This window comes from Dinoponera quadriceps, unplaced genomic scaffold (assembly GCF_001313825.1).
Source record: "Dinoponera quadriceps isolate SergipeBrazil2010 unplaced genomic scaffold, ASM131382v1 scaffold2138, whole genome shotgun sequence".
In the NCBI taxonomy this organism is placed as follows: domain Eukaryota; kingdom Metazoa; phylum Arthropoda; class Insecta; order Hymenoptera; family Formicidae; genus Dinoponera; species Dinoponera quadriceps.
The window spans coordinates 24,587-35,184 of record NW_014556175.1 but is presented as its reverse complement, the minus strand read 5'-3'; the positions used below and the strand labels follow the sequence as shown (position 1 = coordinate 35,184).

Sequence of the window (10,598 nt, the reverse complement as noted above, 5' to 3'; positions counted from 1 at the left end):
AAAAAATAACATATAATTATTTGAGGTTACGTATTTGTACTTTCTTACGAGTGAAAACTGCTGTTACATCCAGGATAAGACTCCGCCTTGCATTTCAAACAATGCTTCATTTTTAAACAAATCGTGTCCAATTATTATTTTGTTAACGTTCGAATATTTAACGAATTTTAATTCTACACACATGTGCACGCATATTTACAAAACGAAATTTTAGTCTGCTTTCTCCCCTCCTGACGTCGCGTGGTCGTCTTGGCGGCTCATTGTAACAACCAATCACAGCGCTCAACTAGAAAGAGACAGATAGGACACTCGGCATCCATCTCTCTCTTTGCCTCTATCACTTCACTTACAGGCTTGTTCCCTCTATTCTTATATCTCTATGGTTATTACAGACATACCTTACAATCGCTGTTTACGACTTTGGGCAGTAGATCGAGCGGTATGTGGGATTTGATGAAACGTGGGAAGGGTAGTTTTTGTGCGATCTTTATGCTGTTCTTCCACCGCTGTACATTGGTCGTTGCCGCTCACGCTTCATCCTCTATTACTGCACATAACCTAAAGAGATTACTGTTTTATAATGAAGCATTACATTCAATTCGAAAAAAACCGATATATCTTGCTTAAGGAATGGGTACAGAAGCGAAGAAGAACTACCTCCTGTTAGTTAAATTTCTCATTTAGTTCTTGCCTTATCAAAGGAGAAAAATACGAGAGAAATTCACGCGATTCGTTTTAAATTGCGTGCGAAAGGAAAAAATGTTTTTCATCAGGGGTTTATTATAAATTTCGAAACCCGGAAGATATAAACTTCGCTTCTGCACGTATGATTATTATACGTTAAACCCATACTTTAAATTGGGAAATCTGTCTATTAGATGTCTACGACCCGCTTCATCAAAGTTCATGTCATTTGCCACCAACTAGACGAGTTCCTGTGTCAGCGTCGTACCTTGACAGGCATATAACAATAATAAATAAGTTAATTGATAAACGTAGGATTAAACTTTGTTTAAAAGAAAAGAAAACAGGATCACACAAGAATGATTAGGACTACTAAATCGAATATTTTTCTTATAAAATAAGGATGATCTATTTACCTGACCTAGGAAAAGTAATAAGATAGGTATCGCCCGGACGAGGTTCAAAATTGTACACTTCTTCGCCTGCTGTGAGAAATTGGGGCGGTAAACACCACTTTTTCTCGCCTACTAGAACAAGTCCGCGCAGGTAATACGGGTAATACTTTAACATTTCAGCCGTCTTCTCATCATTCAATATTTCGAATTTTAGATTTTTGAAAGACATGTCTCTCCGTCAATGACGATGTTTCGCGAGCTCTGTTTCTTGAATTTTACGCGTTGCTGGAAAAATCGTTTGTTCAGGATCTCTTTACATTTCGAACGAGTTATCATTAAGAGTTATCTTTTAAAGTTATGATGAAGACAATGGTCATCTCACTACCAATAAAATGTGCATTATATAACACTAATATAGATACAAATATATGAAGTAAATTAGGAAAAAAACGATGTACCGAGCAAAAACTAAGTTGCAATCACATAATTGTTAGTTATAATTTCTTACATAAGAATGTAATTGTTATGTAATGCGTGTGTAGTGCATATCCAGGAGTTTTAAAATGTGTATATAATATTATTAAAAAACGATAAAAAAATACAATCATATCAAGTCATTTATATCATCAATTGAGATTATATCAACATTGCTAAACATTAATTTAATGTTCCTTGTTTATTAGGAGTATATTTTCGGTATATATATGCACAAATAAAATGTGTATATATATATTTTTTTTATATTAATAACGACATAGCTGGAAAATCTGAAAAATTTTTTAAAAATTGGTAATATGGCTGCGCTCAGCGGAAAATATTAGCTAATCATGATAAAGAAATATTTTGTTTTGATTGGTCAATTTAATGGTACTCTATCTTGAATAGGATTCTAGAACGCCCCTGAGAGGGCGTTAAGGAACAACCAAGCTTTTCGTAAAGTTGGTTGTCTACTAATACTTCATCGGTGGTTACAGATCCGTTGTGACAGATCTTGTTGTTTTCTATCGTCAAAGGCGCGCCTCAGGGCGCGGAAAATTTCTCGAACGTGTGTAGAATCCGAGCAATAATGTCGCAGCGCAGTATAGAGTAAGTAATTCGCTGCTGTGATTGACTGAAAAGGATAATTCGGTTAATATCTCAACAGTAATCTGTTAGTAATCGCAACAGCTTAACACGTAATTCAAACACTGACATGACAAAGTTAATAAATATCCTTGAAAATTTTATTCGACATGACATTAATTTGCTTTGTTGTCTCAGTTCTTTTTTCACTAGAATATCATCCAAGAAGGAAAACTTGTCTCAGGTGAATTCAGAAAGGTATGTTTCATGCCATCAAGTAATAGTCGCTCTCTCTATTAGTGAAATATGTTAAGAACCCTTGTGATATGCTCGCGTTTGAGCTCCTTAGTTCTACCAGCTCGACGTCTCGAGCTTGCAGCTCGCAACCAATTTGTTGTTGTTTTTAATCGGATACATGCAACCAACAGCAACTTGTCCGACAAACAGGAGGATGAGGATGCATCAGCAAGTGGCAAACGCAAGAGGGACACTGACGATAGATCTTCCAGGTGATTAATACCTAACCAGTAATTAATGATTTTTAATTTAATATGTATGATTATCTTCATTTATAGTAAGGATATTATATTAATTCTTTTTACCTTCTATTTTTTTTTGTTAGTATTATTTTCTTATGAACTTTTACTTTTTTTTAGCTCTCCTCCTCCTTCAAAGAAGCTAGGTATTAAACTCAAAGAACCAAAACCAGCTTCCAAAACCCCTTCACCATCTGCAAAGTCCCGTGCGAAGCCAGGTAAATAATTATATTACTGAATCATCAGTTTCATATGTATGCATTAGAAATGTGCAATATATTTTTATAATTATGTTTCAAGGGCCCACTTCGGAAAAGAAAAATAAAATTTCACCTGGAAAGTCAAAGAAGGCAAAGGGAAAAATATTGAAAGATATATCTGGTACTAAGAAAAAAGAGGAGAAAGATGAAAAAGTAAATGGAGCTGAAACTAAGCAAGATATTTCTACTAAAAATGGTAATGTTGAAGAGAAAGAGGAAAAAGAGAAATCTGTTTCACCAAGTAAGTTTTTCCAAAAATCTTTATCTATAGTACTTCAATCACTTACCACAAATTAACTTATAAGATTCATGCTCTTATTTCAAATAATTATAAAAAGTCAATGTTACTTTCACAGTTAAGCAAAAGGAAGATACAAAAGCTGACAAAGCGAGCAATGGAAAAAGCGGCAACCAGTCTTACAATCCCAGCGTGTCCCGTTATCATCCGATAAACGATGCATGTTGGAAACGAGGAGACAAGTAAGTCAACTGGAATTAATTGTTGAGAAAGATTGAGTAATATACTGAAAATCGGTGTAATTTTATAAAATTCTAGGAATAAGTAAAATTCTTCCAAATTTGTTCGTAGAACTCCGTACAGTGCATTTACGCGCACTTTGGAGCTTATCGAGAAAACAAGCGCGCGGCTAAAGATAATAGAAATATTGTCGAACTACTTCCGCTCCGTTATAGTTCTGAGCCCGACGGATCTTTTGCCGAGCGTGTATCTGTGCCTTAATCAATTGGCGCCAGCGTACGAAGGTGAATATTGAAACTATGTGCCGCATTATGGCTTCAAAATATAATTCTAGAGAAAGAGTTTTTGTTTCCGGAATTATTATCAGTTGAATTATTCCTGTTACTTAGACCTTCACTTATACAGTATTGGTTACATAGTTTCTTGTTGTATCATAGGTATCGAGCTGGGAGTCGCCGACACGAATCTGATGAAAGCGATAGCGCAGTGTACTGGTAGAACACTCGCCCAAATTAAGGCCGATGTCCAGCAAATCGGTGATTTGGGAATGGTAGCGGAAAGTAGTAGGTCCAATCAGAGAACCATGTTTCAGCCGGCACCGTTGACGGTTCCCAACGTGTATGCCAAGTTAAAGGAGATAGCTCAAATGACAGGGCACTCGGTAGTCGAACTTCCTTTAATTTAATTTGATATTATTAATATTAGAGAAATAAAATGTATCAAAGTGAGAAATTATAAGTAGGGCGTCGAAACAAAAATTAGGGAAATCTTGATATTTCCCTCGAATAAAGATTTTCTTTTTCCTGTAGTCTCTGGCGAAAAAGCTGGACAAAATCCAGACATTGTTCGTGGCCTGTCGCAATATCGAAGCGAAATACCTGATCAGATCACTGGCTGGGAAGCTTCGTATCGGTTTAGCTGAGCAGTCTGTCTTGCAAGTAAGTCATCCGTGTCACTTATGCAGCGTTTCGACTAACATTATTAAGAATCTGCTTCTTCCCACAGGCGTTAGCCTTAGCCTGTGCGATGACACCGCCGGAACAATCCTACCCACCAGAAATAGTAAATGCGAGCAAAGAGATGTCGAGTGAACGGTTCAAAGAAAAGTACGACGAGATAGCGCTCATATTGAAGACAACGTATTGGTAAGATTATCTTAAAGATGTTGCTTATAAATTAACTTAAACGTCAAAGCTCTATTTAATTATTACGCGAATATAAGTAGGAAGTACTTTATAGAACTTGTTAAGATGAATCGGGAAAGGTTGATGTGAACATCTCAACTAAAATATTGTTTCTTAGTTCTCAATGAGTTAAAATGGATATTTCAGCGAATGTCCGAACTACAATCTCATAATTCCCGTGCTATTGGAGGACGGAATAAAAACCTTGCCGAGCAAATGCAAGCTCACGCCTGGGATACCTCTGAAACCTATGCTGGCGCATCCTACTAAAGGCGTTCAAGAAGTGTTAACGCGATTCGAAGGCTTGAAATTTACGTGCGAATGGAAATATGACGGAGAGAGAGCACAGGTTCTCATTTACATTTTTCGGTGCTTTTACTTGTGAAGTTGGTGTTCAATTGGATTCGTTGATTGTATTCGCGATTAAAATATTAAGGTTGAAATTAACATATTAAAGAATATAAAAATCCGGCAGATACATGTCGCGGACGACGGTCAAGTCAGTATCTACAGCAGAAACCAAGAGAACAACACTAGTAAGTATCCGGATATCATAGGCCGATTGAAGAATACTCGCAACGAATTGGTGAAGAGTTGCATACTCGACTGCGAGGCGGTTGCCTGGGACAACGAGAAGAAACAGATTCTGCCGTTCCAAGTACTTAGCACGAGAAAGCGAAAAGTGAATAATCAAATAATTGTGATAATCATATTACTTTAGTTTTAATCTCTTAATTAGAGTTCTTAACGCAATTACGTTCTTATTCAAACTTGTTATAATTGCCTATTGCTCTATAATTGTAATTGCTTATCGGAGCATCTTTGCCTCATTAGGACGCCAATGAGGAGGACATCAAAGTACAGGTGTGCGTGTTTATGTTCGATTTGCTGTACCTAAACGGTGAGCCATTGGTGAAAGAACCTTTCGCGAAACGCCGTGAATTGCTGAAGAAGCACTTCAACGAAATAGAAGGCGAATGGAAATTCGCCACCAGTCTGGACACTTCGACGATGGAGGAGGTGCAGATCTTCTTGGACGAATCGGTGAAAGGTTCTTGCGATTTTCCTGTACTTTTGAATCTACGGAGAAAGAATTCTGCAAAAATAGACAAAATATGTTGGTAAAATATTTAAAAATGTTTAATAGTCGCGGGAAAATTAACCGAAACAAATATTTTCTCACAATTACTTGCGAAAAAAAATATATATTTCTTGAATTACTGTTCTCAATGTACCTGATTTGCATTAAATTAGAAAAAAAATGTAATTCGGCCATTTCAACAGGAAATTGCGAGGGCCTGATGGTGAAAACACTAGAAGAAGAGGCAACTTACGAGATTGCAAAGCGATCGAGAAATTGGTTGAAGCTTAAGAAGGATTACTTGGACGGCGTTGGTGATACACTCGACGTCGTTGTAATCGGTGGTTACATCGGCAAAGGAAAAAGAACCGGTACCTACGGCGGTTTCCTTTTGGCGTGCTACGATCAGGAAAACGAGGAGTATCAGAGTATCTGCAAGGTGAATCATTAAATCAAATAAGAACTTAATTCATGAAATAGTATATTAAATAAAAGTACTTTAAGCGTAAGAATTATACTTTGTGAACAATGTATTTTCTTACTTACGTGTATTAAAATGTACGATGCTTTATCGTCGATAGATCGGCACTGGCTTCAAGGAGGAAGATCTCGAGAGGCACACGAAGTTTTTCAAAGATCACGTGATACCTCAGACTAAATCGTATTACCGTTTCGACAACAGCCATGAGCCGGATCACTGGTTCGAGCCGATTCAACTTTGGGAGATTAAATGCGCCGATCTCTCTCTTTCGCCGGTTCACCGAGCGGCTATTGGAAAAGTAAGTTTAGCAATTAGGAAATACAAAAAAAAGACACAAGTATGAAGACATAATTCAGCGCAGCCAAATAAATGTGCCGTGTAAGAATAATATATTTTTAATAAGTTTCTCTGATGAGTAATTTTTTGTTATATATTCTCAGTTTGAGAAATTCTTCTTTACCGATGCGTAAGGATTCATTTGAAAATGTTGCGATATTATTGCGAATAATAAATATTGTGGTAAAGAAGCCGTGATCAATTCTTCCATCTCTCTCGATTCTAATGAATATGTAGACATTAATAATTGTAAAATATTATAATTGTTAAACATATTTTATCCTTATATCGCGCAGGTTGATCCGGAGAAAGGAATATCCCTGAGGTTTCCACGATTTATCAGGATCCGCGAGGACAAGTCTTGCGAGGAGGCCACATCCGCTCAGCAAGTGGCGGATATGTACAATAACCAAGAACAGATTAAGAATAAAACATCGGCGTCAAAAGCCGCAGAAGAAGATTTTTATTAATATGATGTTTACTTTTACTTATTTCGTTGTATACGCATTAAATCACTGAATTAATTTGTCATATATTTTTATAACTAACTATATAACTTTTATAACTAGTGATTTTGTAAACGCCGAATAAAACGTTTCGATATATGATATCGGATCTGTTATATAATTACGCCTGTGAGAACATTAGATTTTGAAATTTAAATTGATCTGTTCTTAGCGAAAGTGTAGTGAAAGACTATAATCAATGTCTAATACTTTGTTAATTATTCTTCAAAAGTGTCTTAAGAAAGTCACAGTTTATAATATATCAATAAGTTTGAGTAATAAATTGCATTATGCAATCCTACAATTGTGAAATTGTGAAATTCTTCAATTTATATTAAGTGATCAGACAGATATATTGTTAAATTTTCCAAGTAAAATTAAAATAACGTTTCCTTATAATTCATCGAAAAATATAATGTAATACAATTGATGATTCGTTTGTACTAGAAAAGTTTACTTAGAAATTAAAAGAAATTTAAAAAATTAGGAATTAAAAAATTCGAGTATTTTTGAAGTCCGTGATTTGCGAAGTAATCTTTAATGAAACGTATAAAATAGATACTTTTTTATCTTTTAATTTTATTTAAATTCTCGACTATATTTTCGCAAGAAAATCGATCGCGGGAGAAATGTTAATTGAAGACCCTAATATTGTTATCGTATCTAGTAGAGATTGTTCTCCGCTGGCTGATCTGTTTCATTCACATCTCAGAACTTCTTAAAAAGGATATTAATTATTACATGGCGTTAATTAAAAGCTTGCCAGATTTGCACAGATTAATAATTGTGGCTTTCAAACGCACCCCTGATATCATGAAAGTGATTCATTTCGGCGATGCGTGTTCTTTATCTAGAACGTGCTTATCCACTTATCTTATATTTACCGGTGATAAAATGAGAACGTAGGTGACGATACTTCGCGTATCTGCCCACGTACCTGATCGGTGAATTACATTTTCTTCACGTGTATTGTCGTGCATCCAAAGTATTTCGTTCGGTGGTGAAACGTGACTTCGCGAAGGAGTATTCGGCAAGACGCGAGGACATGGCCAAAGGTTCCGGACCGTTGCTGGAGAAGCAGATCAGTGTCATCAAATTCACAATCTTCTGCCTCAACGCCATAATATGGGTGGGTGCGATGACTTATCGCGATTGCGTTGTCCAGTGAAACCAATTGTGATAGTGAAATGATAGTTCATACTATTTCAAGTGAATTGAAAAAAAAAATGAAAATAGGTGTATAAAATTGATGAAGCAATGAATGAATAAGAGCAATGTATAGATGAGTGCTTTAAAGAAAATAATTGCTGTACATATCAAACTTCCATTCAAACAATTTCTGAGATCGAAATTTGATAGAAAATTTGTTCAATCAAATTACATTGAGTTCTAAAGTACAAAAATAACGATTCCTAAAGAAAAGGTTTCTTCAGTAATGAAATGAATTTTGAAGATATAATTTTATCGCTGCATACTATCGTAATTAAGGGACAAGTTCGAAAGAATTTCTATCTGAGAGAAAAAGCAGTCAACGCTCTCTAATTAAAACATAATAAGTCACAATCTTACCTCTTGGTCACGAAGATCCTGGGCAGTGCGATGTTCGGGCTGTCGATATGGGTGCGGATGGAGCCGGGCTTCGAGGAATGGGTGACCTTCCTGGACATGTATGAATTTTACATCGGAGTTTATGTGCTGATCTTCATATCGGTGTTCATCATGATCATCGCCTTTGTCGGCTGCGCCGCCGCTCTTATGGAAAGCATCTTGTCTCTATACATCGTAAGGATGTTTGTCCTTGCAATTGGATTAGCAATTAGATTAGAAAACAAAATGCTTCCCGAAAATGGGAATGCATTGGAAATCGATCTTAGGATCAAGGATCTCGGTGATTTCAGGACGTGGGTCTCCAAGTGTTCTGCTTCATCTGCGGTCTTGCTGGAACGGCGGTTGTTCTCGACTATTCGACGTATGACAGCAAGATTCAGCCCATCATACGGCGGTCCATGATCAATCTCATCAGAAACTCCCATCACGAAACGGCCGTCTATATCTTGAAAATAATTCAAGAAGCTGTAAGAAAGCGCGAATCATGTTCCGTGATAATTCAATTGTAGCGACTCGCGTGATAATCTATTGAAATAGAAAAAAGATCTCGAGGAAAATAAGTTATTCTATAAAAAAAAAAGTAATCTTTGAATAAAATGATTTAATAAGTCGTTAAATCATTTTATTCTGCGTTAATTTCCTTGTAACAACCAGAATATAATCTCTGTGTCTTCGAAGAAAAGAAAAGCGCGCTCTTACTTCGGAATTTAAGTTACATACTCCCGCGACATATATTGTATCTTCGACAGGTCGGATGCTGCGGAGCTGACGGTCCCAGAGATTATCTGTCCATGCGGAAGCCCTTACCCACAGAGTGTCGGGATACCGTAACCGGAAACGCTTTCTTTCACGGCTGCGTCGAGGAACTATCCTGGACCTTGGAATCGAGATCGGGATGGCTTGCCGGCCTGGCAATGTCATTGTGCATGCTTCACGTAAGAATGGGATGATTATTTTGACATTTATTTCTATTGTAACGCAATGTTTCTCATGTGTGTAATTTCATCGAGTCTCATGTAGTTTTATCCTATAATTATCTTATTTTCACGCTAATTATCTATATATGTGTTACAGGTAATCTTAGCTGTACTGACATTGACTCTTATACGAGCCATTAAGAAAGAAGAGGAATCCATCACATTCAAGCGTTAAAACAATAAGTCATCTAGGACGCAATAGAAATAATAATAAGTTATGATTATTACAATTTTTTACAAGGAACAGAGAATATTTCGGGAAATCATAAATTTCATTTTAGTTCATACTCACATCGAAGTTGACGCGAAAAGCCCACAAATATACTTCAGTAAACACTAACCAACAGTAACGTTACTACAATGTTATAATTTACCATTCGGCATTATAATTGTTATATATAATGCATGTTCTATCGCACTCATATTGTTGAGTGAGAAATTATAACATTGATGTAATGTTACTGTTAGCCGGTGCTTACTGGGTGCGGTATTTTTGAATGCATCCTTAAATTTTGATTTCTACAATTTTCTTAATTTGTGGGTAGGCAAATTTTTCTCCGGAATTAAACCCCTTGATTAAAAATACGATTTATCCTGGAAATAAACCGCTTATATACACATACGGGTTTTGCGTTATTAAGATAATTTTCTTGTTAAAATATTGATTGTGCGTAACGTCGATTTATATTAAATATTCATGCGCTTCATCCGAGTGTAGCATCTTGTATCTTCAGCCATTGAATTCGTTCTTCCATTCATACTCCTGCCTTTTTGTACATTTTTCCATTTACGCAATACACATTTTATAATTTAATAGCTAGAAATAAAAAGAGAGAATATTATTTGTAGTGAAAAATATACATTACAATGAAAAAAGCTGTTAATCGTACAAACAGTGAGTAACTCAAGCTACTAATATATAATATTATAAATCGAATTACTAATGATATGAATTATTTCTAATAATTATCGCGAATAAATGCATTATTGTAACAATGTATAATTTGTTT

General features: G+C 35.9%; 2 protein-coding genes across 4 annotated transcripts; both read left to right on the top strand.

Annotated features, from left to right (window-relative positions):
• Positions 1–2,061: 2,061 nt before the first annotated feature.
• On the top strand, positions 2,062–7,107 carry LOC106747102 (DNA ligase 1). Of its 3 annotated transcripts, XM_014624387.1 has the most exons (16): positions 2,062–2,165; positions 2,340–2,399; positions 2,570–2,650; positions 2,798–2,895; positions 2,978–3,178; positions 3,294–3,417; positions 3,527–3,699; positions 3,853–4,076; positions 4,225–4,353; positions 4,421–4,560; positions 4,747–4,948; positions 5,075–5,281; positions 5,434–5,650; positions 5,884–6,119; positions 6,262–6,459; positions 6,794–7,107. In XM_014624387.1, exons 1-16 carry the CDS (start codon positions 2,146–2,148, stop codon positions 6,965–6,967), a joined length of 2,484 nt encoding a protein of 827 aa, XP_014479873.1. In that variant the 5' UTR covers positions 2,062–2,145; the 3' UTR covers positions 6,968–7,107. The 3 variants fall into 3 exon arrangements, with proteins under 3 accessions (XP_014479873.1, XP_014479872.1, XP_014479874.1); XM_014624386.1 differs by having other exon boundaries at positions 2,127–2,165; positions 2,340–2,650; XM_014624388.1 differs by lacking the exons at positions 6,262–6,459; positions 6,794–7,107 and having other exon boundaries at positions 2,127–2,165; positions 2,340–2,650; positions 5,434–5,720; positions 5,884–6,070.
• An 839-nt stretch (positions 7,108–7,946) lies between these two features.
• On the top strand, positions 7,947–10,571 carry LOC106747098 (CD9 antigen). The gene is made up of 5 exons (XM_014624379.1): positions 7,947–8,132; positions 8,588–8,785; positions 8,902–9,078; positions 9,361–9,546; positions 9,686–10,571. Exons 1-5 carry the CDS (start codon positions 8,049–8,051, stop codon positions 9,761–9,763), a joined length of 723 nt encoding a protein of 240 aa, XP_014479865.1. The 5' UTR covers positions 7,947–8,048; the 3' UTR covers positions 9,764–10,571.
• Positions 10,572–10,598: the final 27 nt, after the last annotated feature.

Coding starts and splice junctions, on each gene's coding strand:
- LOC106747102 (XM_014624386.1), top strand. CDS start 2,448: ATGTTAAGAACCCTTGTGATATGCTCGCGTTTGAGCTCCTTAGTTCTA. Junction 4,949..5,074: donor ATGACGGAGAGAGAGCACAG/GTTCTCATTTAC, acceptor AAAATCCGGCAG/ATACATGTCGCGGACGACGG. Junction 6,460..6,793: donor ACCGAGCGGCTATTGGAAAA/GTAAGTTTAGCA, acceptor TATATCGCGCAG/GTTGATCCGGAGAAAGGAAT.
- LOC106747098 (XM_014624379.1), top strand. CDS start 8,049: ATGGCCAAAGGTTCCGGACCGTTGCTGGAGAAGCAGATCAGTGTCATC. Junction 8,786..8,901: donor GCATCTTGTCTCTATACATC/GTAAGGATGTTT, acceptor CGGTGATTTCAG/GACGTGGGTCTCCAAGTGTT. Junction 9,079..9,360: donor TGAAAATAATTCAAGAAGCT/GTAAGAAAGCGC, acceptor TATCTTCGACAG/GTCGGATGCTGCGGAGCTGA.